We start from the raw sequence: 13,723 nt of genomic DNA, 5'->3' as shown, positions 1-13,723 counted from the left end.
GTCCCTTCGGGGACATCCGATAAAATTGGAACGATACAGAGAAGATTAGCATGGCCCCTGCGCAAGGATGACACGCACAAATCGAGAAATGGTCCAAATTTTTTTTGACTTTTTTTTCAATCTTCTCCGTTTCTTTTTCTGTATTTCGTTTTTCTTTTGCCACTATTATTTCGTTTTGGCTTTGATTTTGAGTTTAGGTTTTGTTCGTTTTGGCTTTGATTTTCAATTTAGGGTTTCGTTTTCCTTTCAATGCAGGTTATGTTCATGACGATTTTGAATTTGGGGGTGTCTCCTACTTGAACCAAGTAAATTCTTGTTCTGATTTTGGTTATTATGTTAACTTAAATTGTTATGCATCGTTTCATTTCACTCTTCTGTTTAATCAAAATTGTTGTTATGCATCGTTTCATTTCACTCTTCTGTTTAATCAAAATTGTTGTTATGCATCGTTTCATTTCACTCTTCTGTTTAATCAAATGGTTCACCATGTAGATAACATCATAGCTTTCAATTCAATTCTGTGTTACACAAAACATCAATTTCACCATATAGATAACATCATAGCTTTCAATTCAATTCTGTGTTAGCCAAAACATCAAATCCACCATATTGATAACACAGCTTTCAATTCAATTCTCTGTTAGCCAAGGCATCAAATAATAGATTGCCAAATTGTGTTTCTATTTCATTCATTTAGACAATTTTCACCCATTTTCCCAATCAAAGGGAAAAGGAAAATATTTACAACATGCCTATATTCTACAAAAATGTCAATACTGATCTATGTTAGTCTCTTGCACTTGCACATTTATACACCATTGATGCCTGAAGTAATATGCAAGAAAACATGTTCCGTGCAAGGAATTGTCAGACCACCCATTCGATGATCATATCCGAATTCTTCCTCTGCTTCAGTCAACAATTTTTGAAATGAAGGTTGGTTCAAGTATGATGTGGGGATCACAAACCTCTTCATTTCCTCACCAACGTACACCGCAAGATACCCCTTTGGCACATTTGTCACTTTTGATGATGTTTGGCTATTGCTAAATGAAGCCCGTCTAATAGCTGCAGGTAAACGGAAACCCATTTCAAATGTTTTGAAGAACAAGCTAAAGATCTCAAATGTATCTTAGTTTTGATGCTCAAGTATGTGAATGAGCTGTGATGGTTGGTTGTGAGGGAAGTTGATGTATTTATAGTCTTCAAGACTTTCTTCAAATCCATTTCTTTGATAAATTATTGTTGTTAAAGGATGGGGTCCATTAGATGAGGGATCACCACATGGTATTGTCTTGGACGGTCAAGGGTTATATTATAGCTTGCCCCACCTTCTGAATGAAAGGCCAGTAGATAGACAACCCACTTGGTAGTCAAATGAAATGGCTAGATTGAACTTAATGCTTTGATTTATTATGAATACTCGTTTTTTGTTAGACACGCATTAGACATGTCACATGTTTTCTTCATATTGATAACACGGCTCAATGTTGACATATAAGTTCTACTATTGTGTGAACTCTAATATAATAGATAGATAATGCATCATAAATGTAGGGAGGCAACAGGGAACTTTCGTCAAAGGCTTGGTCAGCAGTCAAAATATATTAGTAGTACATGTTTGAACTCACAAGCAGCAGACATACTGGATGGACATTTTTTAAGTTCAACAGTCATAAGTGTCACTGCCAAACTATCATTTAAGTGTCTAACTAGTCAAAGGTCTCCCCATTTAAAACTGATAAACTGTTATGGCGCATTTTGGATGAGTTTCTAGCTTTAAACAACTGTCATGACTTTTTCACTTTAATTTATGTTTGACTCTTAACTAACATTCACTTTTATGAATAGTTGAGGCGAATTAATTATAGGCCACTGAGGGGAGAAGCTAGGAACTTTTGATTAATCTTTTGATTAACAAAATACAAATATAGTACACTTTCATAAGTAGTGGAGGGCTGCTAGGAAGTTAGACTAAAGGGTTGCCACTCATTGCGTGCTTTCGGACAACAACTTCGACGACAAGTCCACGTGAAGAGCATGAGAAGTCTTTGTGATTGTGGTCCTTACCACCTTCTTCAAGCATCACTACAAAAATGCAACATATTGTGTGATAAGTTATTGGTATGTTTCTTAATTTTATTTCTACGGAGTACTGACTTGCTTCCAAAATTCTATCATCTGACAATCAAGTTAAATATCTTTGTCGGTTAAAGAATGGCTTTTCCTTTAAAGAGTTTTTATTTTGAGTTTTGTTGTATCATGTATAGCATGGTAATATATACCACTTTTGAATTACCAAATCTATCAGTATATAATAGCCCGTATTTCAGTAAAATTGGTACATGGCTTGTGTTTGCGCATGTAATGAAAGCATTTAAGATAACACAACAAGCAACATATGAATTGAATTCACAAGAATATAGTTTGATGATATTCTCATTTCAGATTTCCATTTAAGAGGATGCATAACAAAATTCCTCAAGTACAAAAGTTCCACTGTTATTTCGTTTTCAATTTCTCTATGATTTTGAGTTTAGGTTTTGTTCATTTTGGCTTTGATTTTGCGTTTAGGGTTTTGTTTTCCTTTCAATGCAGGTAGGTGGTGTTCATGACGATTTTGAAATTGGGGGTGTCTCCTACTTCAACCAAGTATTATGTATAGTTAAATTCTTGTTCTGATTTGGTTATTCTATCATTGTTATTGTTATGTATACTTTCATTTCACTCTTCTCTCTAATTCATATATTCTTCACCATATATATAACATCATAGCTTTCAATTCAATTCAATTCTTTGTTAGACAAAACATCAATTTCACCGTATAGATAACATCATAGCTTTCAATTCTATTATGTGTTACAAAAAACATGAAATAATAGATTTCCAAATTGTGTTTCTATCTCATTCATATAAGACTGTTTTCACCCATTTTCCCAATAAAAAGGGAAAAGGAAAATATCTACAAAATGTCAATACTAATCTATGTCACTCTCTTGCACTCCCTTATTCATACACCATTGAAGCCTGAAGTTATATGCAAAAACACATCTTCTCTGCAAGGAATTGTGAGGCCACCCATTGGATGATCATATCCAAATTCTTCCTCTGCTTCGCTCAGCAACACTTGAAATGAAGCTTGGTTCAAGTATGACATGGGGATCACAAACCGCTTCATTTCTTCTCCCACGTACACCGCAAGACATCCCTTTGGCACATTCCCTACTTTTGATGATGTTTGGCTGCTACTTAATGAAGCACGTCTAATAGCTGCAGGTAAACGGAAGCCCATTTTAAATGTTTCAAATAACAAGCTTAAGCTCTGAAATTTATCTTAGTTTTGATGCTTGAGTATGTGAATGAGCTGTGATGGTTGGTTCTGAGGGAAGATACTGTATTTATAGTCTTCAAGACTTTCTTCAAATCCATTTCTTTGATAAATTATTGTTGTTAAAGGACGGGGTCCATAAGATGACGGATCACCACATGGTTTTGCCTTGGACGGTCAAAGGTTATATTATAGCTTACCCCACCTTCTGAATGAAAGGCCAGTAGATAGACAACCCACTTGGTAGTCAAATGAAATGGCTAGATTGAACTTAATGCTTTGATTTATTATGAATACTCGTTTTTTGTTAGACACGCATTCGACATGTCACATGTTTTCTTCATATTGATAACACGGCTCAATATAAGTTCTGCTATTGTGTGAATTCTAATATAGATAGATAATGCATAGTTGGATACAAATCATCATAAATGTAGGGACGCAACAGGGAACTTTCATGGCTTGGTCAACAGTCAAAATATATTAGCAGTACATGTTTGAACCCACAAGTAGAAGACATACTGGACCGATATTTTTAAGTTCAACAGTCATAAGTGTCACTGCCAAACTAGTCAAAGGTCTCCCCATTTAAAACTGATAAACTGTTATGGCGCATTTTAGATGAGTTTCTAGCTTTAAACAACTGTGATGACTTTTTCACTTTAATTTATGTTTGACTCTTAACTAACATTCACTTTTATGAATAGTTGACGAGAATTCAAAGTAAAGGGTTGTCGTTTGCCGTTGATAAGTGGTAAGCCTAGACTCTATTATTTGATGGGTTTAGCTTCCTGATTTAGGCTCTAATTATATATGTCTCTAATCTTAATTAACATATGCTCTGTTCAGACTTTGTTTAGTCATGGAATTAAGCCCCCGAAACGTATGAACTGCGCTTTTCACTCTCTTTACCAAAAGTATATTTTTAATTTGAGTATACTAAATGTAGGGAGAGCTGCTAGGAACTCAGTAAAGGGTTGCCACTCATTGCGTGCTTTCGGACAACAACTTCGACGACAAGTCCATGTGAAGAGCACGAGAAGTCTTTGTGATTGTGGTCCTTACCACATTCTTCAAGCATCACTAGTAAAATGCAACATATTATGTGATCAGTTATTGGTATGTTTTTTCATTTTATTTCTACTGACTTGCTTCCAAAATTCTATAATGTGACAATCAAGTTAAATATCTTTCTAGGTTAAAGAATGGTTTTTCCTATAAATTTTTTGTTTTGAGTTTTGTTGTATCATGTATGGTGTGGTAATATATACCACTTTTGAATTACCAGATCTATTAGTAATAATAGTCCGTATTTCTGTAAAATTGGTACATGGCTTGTGTTTATGCCTGTAATGAAAATATTTAAGATGACACAATAAACAACATATGAATTGAATTCACAAGAATATAGTTTGATGATATTCTCATTTCAGATTTCCATTTAAGAGGAAACATAACAAAATTCCTCAAGTACAAAAATTGTCTCAACTAGTCAATCCTACACTGTTCTATGTTATAATACAAATATGACTTTTTCATTCGGTATGAATTAATTATAGGCCGTTTAACCGAGATGCTGTATGTAAGAAGACATCTTCCTTGCAGGGAATAGTAAGACCGCCCATTGCATGAAAGTAACCAAATTCCTCTTCAGCTTGACTAAGCAATTCTTGAAATAAAGGCTCGTTTAAGAATGATATTGGAATCATGAACCTCCTCGCTTTCTCTCCAACATACACTACGAGATAGCCTTTTGGGACTGCCACTTCTTTGCTAGATGATTGGATTGCACTAAATGATGATCGTCTAATACCAGGTAAGCGAAAACCCATCCTTGTTTTGGTTTATTGACAATAGAATGATCTCAAAGTAGTAGAAGAAAGAAGTGAACTTGATTTCTGATGCTTCAAAGTATGAATGGTTTGTGTTACCGGTAAACTCAGTAATGGATATATATAGAAAACCAATTGTATGGTGAATGAGTTATTGAATGTGGTTTAGTGGAGCCATGGCTCTTTAATGATCACATGGCGCTGTCTTGAAGGCTTTCATAGAGGACTGTATGAAACGTGAGATTACATGCCCCACCTTTTGGAAAATTAGTCTATAAAAGAGACCTGAGATAGCTAACTTAATATATTTTAGACAAGCTCAAACACATCAAATATCTTGCTCTGGTTTTTATAAGACAAGTGATATCTGCCAGTACTTTAAATCCAATCAATAAACAATGAAATATTCTTGAAAAATTATGCAACTTTATATGGATAGACCGCTGCCACATATTGACGTAGCCGTATAATCTGGCTGTATATTCACCTTCAACACAAGTAAAGAATACCTGATTTGGATGAAGATTTAAATTTGATCAACACAGCCTTTCTGTGGACAAGCTATTGATATAAATCATACGTCAAAGCTGCTAGAAAACAATTTGCTACAATAGGAGGTTAGAGGTATGCTGACATGCTGAAAACATAAGAATCGTGTCAATGCATTGGCTTAAAAATTAGTAGGTTTTCTTATCTATGTAGTCTAATTTCATTTTGTTAATGGTCACCATGTTAGAACAGCTTCTTAATGTGGGACATACATGTAATTACTCTCTCAATTCTTAAGCAAATTATTCAATCTTAGAGAAAGACCTCTAGACAGTAGCATGTGATCTGTTGTGAACCATAGTCTGGCCCTTCAAGAACAATAAATATGTGCAATTTATAAATAGTGTTTGACTGATATTTCTCATTATTGTACAGATCGTATATCAACATTAAGCTGTGTTGTCAATAGGAAGAGAACATGTGCCATGTCTGATGCATGTCTGAAAATAAATGAGTAGGCATTGTACAAGTATTGAGTTTAACAAGCACACATCTCATTTGATTTTCAGTGGTTACGGTTTGCACTCTTGTTGAATTTATTGATCCTTTATAGAGGCATATAAAACAGAACCATGTGATCTATTGTCTCATGGGCCCCTTCATTTTAACAATAATTTCTCAAACAAATGGATTTCAAGATACTATTGGAAACTATAAATGCACCATCTTCCTTCACAACATAACAAACCACTCAAGCAAACAAATTTAGATACACTTTTCTTAAATCTGAGAAATTCAGCTTATTTTTCAAACCATTAGAAGATGGGTTTTCGATTACCTTCTATTAGACGTGCTTCTTTTACAGGTAGCCAAGCATCGCCAAAAGCATTGAATGTGCCAAAAGGTTATCTTGCAGTGTATGTTGGAGAGAAAATGAAGCGCTTTGTTATCCCTACGTCTTACTTGAACCAACCTTCATTTCAATACTTGTTGGGTGAAGCAGAGGAAGAATTCGGCTATGATCATCCAATGGGCGGCCTTACAATTCCTTGCACACCAGATGTTTTCTTGCATATTACTTCTCGCTTCAATGGACTATAAATCTAGAGCTGCTAGAGACTGACATTAGATTAGCAGTGACATTTTGTACAACAGTCACAATTTATAATTATATAGAATGTCCATCTGAATGACAAATTCAGGAACAAAATATTTGTCATTATTTATTTCTAATCATAATGACATATTATATTCAACAACTGAATGGGTTCCTATATATTGTTTATCACAATTCAGTCCAATCAGTAATATTTTACTTGTTTTGAAGGAGAAAATACACCCAGAGAGAAAATTTGAAACATATTGAACATCAAACAAATTGTTCTACATTTATTGGCCTAATTAATTATCTATCCAAACTATAATTGTAGATAAACTACTTGTATCTAAGTTCAATTTTTTTTACATGCGTCATGATTCTATTCTATCAACTGCTTCTTCCTCTAGGCAGAGCAATGAACTGAAAATAAGTTGCAGGATAGTTAAATGTTTGTTTTTTCTGTTGGGTGAAGTAGTTTGATTACAACAACTCTGATTAAGGGAAGCTAAGCCAGAGCCTAGTACTTGGGTTTAGCTGATGGTCCAGCAAAACTTTGAATTATGTTATTTATATTGACTTGAAATTCATGTTTAACTGCCATTTTATGTGTAGATTATGGCTGAACACAGAGAACTGGCAATAGAAATTCATGATTAAGGGAATGATTCCTCAGTTGCCATGTTACATATCCATTTAACTCAACATCATCATATAACTGCTAAGGTTAGTGATTTTATTCAAAATGACTGATGGATTGTTCCTCACACTATCAAGCGAGCTTACCCCGATATCACCCAGATTTTGCATGATGCTATCATTCTTCAATTTGAGTCGCAAGATCATTTATATGGAAGCATTCCACTAATGGAACTCCTACTTTTAGGTATGCACATCAATTTTATTTCCCTCCCCCTCAAGAGTTTTCTTGGGCCAAGCTTATTTTGGAGGATTGTTTACTACAAATAGTTACTGCTGAAAATCTGATTAGCAAAGGTCTTTGTGTGGTTTTTCAAACTATTATACTGTTGATGCTTTTAAGTGTCAGACTAGTCAAAGTTCTTCACTTAAAATAAATAAACAGACGTAAGTAGGCAAGAGATCATGGCCTAATGTGGATGAGTTTCTAGCTTTAAACAAATTTGAAGACTATTTGACTCTTGTTTTTTTTGGTTTAGGTTTGACTTTTAGCTAACATTCAGTTTTATGAATAGTTGAGGCTGCTAGGAATTCAAAGTAAAGGGTTTCCGTTGCCGTTTGTGGCGTGTTATAGGACAACAACTTTGACCTCAATCCATATGAAGAGTACATGTAGTTCATGTGATTATAGTCACCACCACCTTTTTCAATTATTGGTATATTCCTGTTTTCATTTCATTTCAATGCTACTGGCTTGCTTCAAAATTCTATAATGTAAAACAAGTTGAACAAGCGAGAAGCTGTAAGAACACATCTTCCGTTCGAGGAGTTGTAAGACCACCTATAATGTAAAACAAGTTGAACTAGCATGATTTTGATAAGGATTTAAAATTTGCCAGACTTTGATAAGGATTTTGATACAGTAGACATGTGTAGAAGGAGGATCATGCCATCCGTTGTCATGGTTGTTGTAGGCACTCTCAATGGCAGCATGTCTATCAGAAATCAAACATAGATTGGCTTGTGGAGCGACATGCGTTCTGAGATGTCGAAGAAAGAAACCCCATCCACCAACCGTTTCACCTTCAACAAGAGCAAAGACAATGGGAAAGACATTGTTGTTACCGTCTTGTGCAACCGCCATGAGCAAAGTACCCTTGTATTTTCCGTATAACCAAGTGCCATCAATTTGCAAGAGAGGTTTGCAGAAAGCGAAACCTTTGATGCACGGGTCAAATGCCCAAAAGAGACGGTGAAATATTCTATTACATGTAACACAGGTTCCGTCTGACATCATTGCTGGCACTGTCTCCATAATTGCCACAGTTCCTGGGACATAAGTTTTTAGTGCCCATAAAAACCGTGGCAATTCCTTGAATGAATCCTCCCAGTTGCCGAAAACCTGTTCAACAGCCTTTGTCCTCGCAATCCATGCTTTCTTGTAAGATGGAGTATAATTATATGTTGTTCGGATATGGGATATAATTATACTCACCTTCACTGATGGGTCTTTATTTACCAATGGCAGAATGTCTTGACATATCAAAGCCTTCACTGATGGGTCTTTATTTACCAATGGCAGAATGTCTTGACATATCAAAGCTGTGCTCAGTTTACGGTGATCTTGTTCAACGTTAGTTGCAACGCAACTGTGCGGTGGGTCTATTGAAGCGATCTCCCAAGAGTCATTTTTCTTCTTGTAAGACGCAGCCAAACGAAACTTACAAAGCATGTTACGACATTCGATAACATACCTTCTAGAATCAGTGCGTTTCACTGTAAAGTCAGCAAAGTTGTTCATGTGGAATTTTTTGATTGCCAAGACACATTCTTCTTTGGTACGAAACATGTCTCCCACCTTTAATTCGCCTACTGTAAACATGTTTTTTCTTTTGTTAACTTTTTATCTTTCATCTTCACCAACCCCATTTTATTTTGAAATACCAACTTAGTCAAGTGTTATATTATTTCTATTATAGGATGTATCAAGGTTTCGAACTCGAGTCCACGAATTTGTCCCAATGGACCCGATGATTCAACCTTATGTTGAACTCGCCGGTTTTGGTCATATTAGCAAGATTATGTCTTGGTCTATAGATAACAAGTTCATTCTAGCCTTATGCGAAAGATGGAGGCCAGAGACACACACATTTTGGTTTCCAACCGGTGAGTGTACCGTGACGTTGGAAGACGTCTACATGCTTTTAGGACTACGAATTGAAGGCAAAACTGTTAATGGTAAGACCAACTATGCAAATTCAATTTGCATGGAGCTTTTAGAAACTGATTTGTTAGATGATAATGCTAGAGGTCAAGGTATACTACTCTTACGCCTAAAGTCATATTATAATAGTTTATATTTAGATGAGCATTCTACCGAAGATGCTCGAATAATAAAAACTAGGTGTTACATTATGCTGTTATTAGGTTCCTTTTTATTTCCCGAAGGTAGTGGTTCTAGCATGCATATTATGTACTTACCTCTACTTAGACATGTAGAAAGAATAGGTAGTTACAGTTGGGGATCCGCTTGTCTAGCCTATCTCTATAGTTCGTTGTGCAAAAATTCCCACAAAGACACATCTACATTTTCTGGATGTGCTGTGTTGCTACAAGCATGAGGTTGGTCAAGACTATCGTCTCTAGCACCGGTCAATAACAACCCTTTCACTTTTCCATATGCAAAAAAGTAAGTTGTTTAAATTGCTATATCTTTACTTACTTCCTTAAAGTTTATTACCTCAAACTAATTTTGTTTAACATTTTGGTGTAGATGGTCGGCACGTGGTATGAGTTACAACAGATGTCCGAGACACTGTATTACTCAGTATCGCAACCTGTTGGATCACCTTCGACCGACAGACGTAAGCAAAATAACTTCATTATTTCGTCATATTATGTTAACTTTTTCTACATTCATTATAATCCTATCTTCTTTAACATTTCAGTTCATTTGGCGTCCATACCTTAATCTGGATCATGAGCATGAGGTCAACGCAGAAGACGCAGCCGTATGGACAGCATGCACACCGATAATACGGTTCACAACTGTGGAGATGCACAACACCGATCGTGTGAAGCTGCAGTTTGGTATGGTTCAGAATATCCCAGATCCCCCAGTTAGTCTAGGAGAATGGCATATGCGTAAAGTGAACGACCAATGGAACTTCAACCCTTGGCAAACCTTCGCAAGATCAGAGTGCCGCAAGTGGAAGCACCGTCATGACCATGTCTTAACTGACGCAGTCATGCCAAATGAGGTAAAACCAATTCGTACTTATATGGCTTGGTACAGATCGGTTGGTTTTCAATTCATCGCCGATGATATGTACCTCTACGGCCCACGCCAGACAAGTTACACACAAGAAGGATTAACATCTAACCCCCAACAACATTTTCAGCCCGGTTTCTCACAACCACCTATCGTCAAACTTTCCGTTCCACAAACACACAAACATACAACCAAAACATGCTATTCACCCAACCCCAATACCAAGAACATACCCCATACCACCACCAACAAATGGACCATCAACCTCAGACCGACATCGCTTCGCCCCCACACCATCACCCTACCAAAGTCGCCTTAGCCAAAACACTAACCGCCTCTCCTCCTACCGTAGCCAAGAAGCCCAAACATCACAAAACCAAAACATCCCACAACCCTATGTCTTCCAAACACCCCAACAACCTTTCCAACCTTTCCCAGACGCATCATTCACACCCATGTCTCCCTTCAACCGTCCCGGTCGCCCATCCATGAGTCAACCACACCCCAACTTCTCTGGCATGGGTCATGAGCTCAGCTACGCCAGTACACCATCATTGAATACTGAAGACTATGCTGAGTTGGTTGAATACCTCAACGGATCTTCTCCTGTAGGAGGTAATGACGCTTCTGGCCCCTCAGATGAACAAACACCGGTGCAGAATCGTCAACGTGGGTTATGGCCAAGGGTTAGGGTAGCTAGGGGATGTGGGACCGGAGGTCGGTTAGGTGATCCCGGTCATCACCATTAGGATTCTTTGTGTAAACTCCAAATTTTATTAATATCAAGTCGTATTATATCAAATTTATCTTTGTGTAAACTCCAAACATTAGGTTTCTTTGTCTAAACTCCATTTTGGCAAAATTCACACACATGTTTTGACTGAAACCCTAATTTTGGGTCAACTACCCAAGAACCTAACTCACTCATTTTTTATGATTTTGAGGTGGGACAAAGTGCATTGCAAAGTTTGAGATGTCTACTTAAATTGTTATGTTGGACAAAATTTCATAATTAAAAAATAAACACATGATAATACAAAACATTATAGGCCACATAACAATTGAAATGTCAAAGAGTCCAAGTTCAGGTGCCCATACCTTTCTAAAAAAAAATGCAAATGATGCAAAATTTTAGTCCAAATTCATTGTCTTGAAAAGATCTACAACTTTTATGTTTAAGGTTTTGTCATTTGAGGCTTTTATCATTCAAACAGAAGGGCTTGAAGTTGGTCCCTTTTGGCAAAATTCACATACACATGTTTTGACAGAAACCCTAATTTTGGGTCAAGATCGCAAGGACCTAACTCACTCATTTTTAATTATTTTGAGGTGGGACCAAGTGCATTGCAAAATTTGAGATGTCTAATTCAAATGTTATGTTGGACAAAATTTCATAATTCTAAAAGAAACACATGCGATAATGCAAAACATTATAGGTCAGATAACAGTTGAAAAACTCAGTAGTCCAACTTCAACTGCCCATAACTTTCTAAAAAAAAATTCAAATGATGCAAACTTTATGTCCAAATTCATTGTCTTGAAAAGGTTTACAACTTTCATGTTGGAGGTGTTCTCATTTGAGGCTTTTTTAAGGGAGTCGCCAATTGGATTGGCGCCTCCTCTTAAAAATTACACATAGGTGCCAATTGGATTGGCTAGGGCACCTGCCCTAGCCAATCCAATTGGCGCCTCCCTTTAAGTTTTAAGAGGAGTCGCCAGTCCAATTGGCGACACCTCCTAAAAGTGGGGTAGTTTGGGAATTTTTTTGAAACGTGGGGTATTTTGGGAATTTTTTCGAAAAACTGGGTTATCTCGGTAAAAAAACCTATATTCTCCACCTCCATCAGTTATGAGTATCTTGAGTTATTTTTATTGCTATTTCTCATTTGTCACATTGAACCTTTTTTAAAACATACAACACTTCAGCCTTTGTCCGATCTGATCACCCAAATGAAAAACAAGGAGAGTTTGTTGGACTTGCAATGTTATATTATGAGATAAATGAATTCACAAAAATTTAACATATCAATTCACAAGAATATAATTTGATTATGTTCTCATTTCAGATTTCCACTTAAGAGGAAACATCAAAATTGACAAAGAAATTCCTGATGTACAAAACTTGTCCCAACTAGTCAACCTACACTGTTCTATGCTAACATTCATATGATTTTTTTGCAGTATGAATTAATTATAGGTTGTTCAAACGAGAAGTTGTATGTAAGAAGATATCTTCCTTGCATGGAATTGTAAGACCACCCATTGGATGACAATAACCAAATTCCTCTTCGGCTTGGCTAAGCAATTCTTGAAATGAAGTCTCGTTCAAGAATGATACTGGAATCAAGAACCTCTTCGCTTTCTCTCCAACATAAACTGCAAGATAGCCTTTTGGGACTTCCACTTCTTTGCTAGATACTTGGCTTGCACTAAATGATGATCGTCTAATACCAGGTAAGTGAAAACCCATTCTTGTTTTTGTTTCTTCACAATAGAATGATCTCAAAGAAGTAGTAGAAGAAAGAAGTGAACTTGATTTCTGATGCTTCAAGGTATGAGATGAATGGTTTGTGTTGCTTGGAAACCAATGATGGATATATATAGACTTTGAAAACCAATTGTATGGTGAAAGAGTTATTGAATGTGGTTTAGTGGGAGCCATGGCTCATTAATGATCACATGGCACTGCGTTGAAAGCTGTCATTAAAGGACTACACGAAATGTGAGATTACATGCCCCACCTTTGGAAATTTATAGCCTGTGAAAGAGACTTGTTATGGATTGCTTCGTATGTTATAGACAAGTACTAAACATATCAAATATTTTGTTCACGTCTCTCTTAGACAAGTGATGTCTACTCGTACTTGAAATCCTGTCAATAAACCATGAATACTTGCTGCAACTTTCTATGGATAGACTACTTCCATATTGTTGATCTAACCATCAAATCAGACTGCATATTCACAGTACATCCGCCTAGTAAAGATGAACTGATTAGACTGAAATTTGGAATTTGATAAACATACCCTTTTTGTGGGCAAGTTATTCTATACATCATAAGTCATAGC

General features: G+C 36.3%; 2 protein-coding genes and 1 non-coding gene across 8 annotated transcripts; 2 read left to right on the top strand and 1 right to left on the bottom strand.

Moving 5' to 3' along the window:
• Positions 1 to 103, top strand: LOC127090057 (U6 spliceosomal RNA). Its single transcript, XR_007791592.1, has one exon. It is a non-coding gene; the product is annotated as a U6 spliceosomal RNA (small nuclear RNA).
• A 208-nt stretch (positions 104 to 311) lies between these two features.
• On the top strand, positions 312 to 8,293 carry LOC127087335 (uncharacterized). Of its 6 annotated transcripts, none has more exons than XR_007789859.1 (7): positions 312 to 1,074; positions 1,852 to 2,124; positions 2,599 to 3,276; positions 4,036 to 4,082; positions 4,278 to 4,447; positions 4,934 to 5,144; positions 6,515 to 6,534. XR_007789859.1 is itself a non-coding variant. In XM_051028222.1 (3 exons), exons 1-3 carry the CDS (start codon positions 3,156 to 3,158, stop codon positions 7,399 to 7,401), a joined length of 315 nt encoding a protein of 104 aa, XP_050884179.1. In that variant the 5' UTR covers positions 3,057 to 3,155; the 3' UTR covers positions 7,402 to 8,293. The 6 variants fall into 6 exon arrangements, 3 of the variants coding, with proteins under 3 accessions (XP_050884179.1, XP_050884177.1, XP_050884178.1); XR_007789858.1 differs by lacking the exon at positions 6,515 to 6,534 and adding an exon at positions 6,085 to 6,217; XR_007789857.1 differs by lacking the exons at positions 312 to 1,074; positions 1,852 to 2,124; positions 4,036 to 4,082; positions 4,934 to 5,144; positions 6,515 to 6,534 and adding exons at positions 7,361 to 7,471; positions 7,547 to 8,293 and having other exon boundaries at positions 3,057 to 3,276.
• A 4,391-nt stretch (positions 8,294 to 12,684) lies between these two features.
• Positions 12,685 to 13,401, bottom strand: LOC127087334 (auxin-induced protein X10A). The gene has a single exon (XM_051028219.1). It carries the CDS (start codon positions 13,315 to 13,317, stop codon positions 12,847 to 12,849), a length of 471 nt encoding a protein of 156 aa, XP_050884176.1. The 5' UTR covers positions 13,318 to 13,401; the 3' UTR covers positions 12,685 to 12,846.
• Between the last annotated feature and the right edge of the window lie 322 nt (positions 13,402 to 13,723).

This window comes from Lathyrus oleraceus, chromosome 5, assembly GCF_024323335.1.
Source record: "Lathyrus oleraceus cultivar Zhongwan6 chromosome 5, CAAS_Psat_ZW6_1.0, whole genome shotgun sequence".
In the NCBI taxonomy this organism is placed as follows: Eukaryota; Viridiplantae; Streptophyta; class Magnoliopsida; order Fabales; family Fabaceae; genus Lathyrus; species Lathyrus oleraceus.
Note: the sequence above shows the minus strand (reverse complement) of the source record. Positions and strands in the feature narration are given on the sequence as shown.

What these genes read in the sequence shown, in the direction of transcription:
- LOC127087335 (XM_051028220.1), top strand. Translation starts at nt 3,156, where the DNA reads ATGGGGATCACAAACCGCTTCATTTCTTCTCCCACGTACACCGCAAGA. An exon ending in AGCACGTCTAATAGCTGCAG is followed by an intron (nt 3,277 to 4,277) that starts GTAAACGGAAGC and finishes TACTAAATGTAG; the next exon opens with GGAGAGCTGCTAGGAACTCA. An exon ending in TATTATGTGATCAGTTATTG is followed by an intron (nt 4,448 to 7,360) that starts GTATGTTTTTTC and finishes TTTTATGTGTAG; the next exon opens with ATTATGGCTGAACACAGAGA.
- LOC127087334 (XM_051028219.1), bottom strand. Translation starts at nt 13,317, where the DNA reads ATGGCTCCCACTAAACCACATTCAATAACTCTTTCACCATACAATTGG.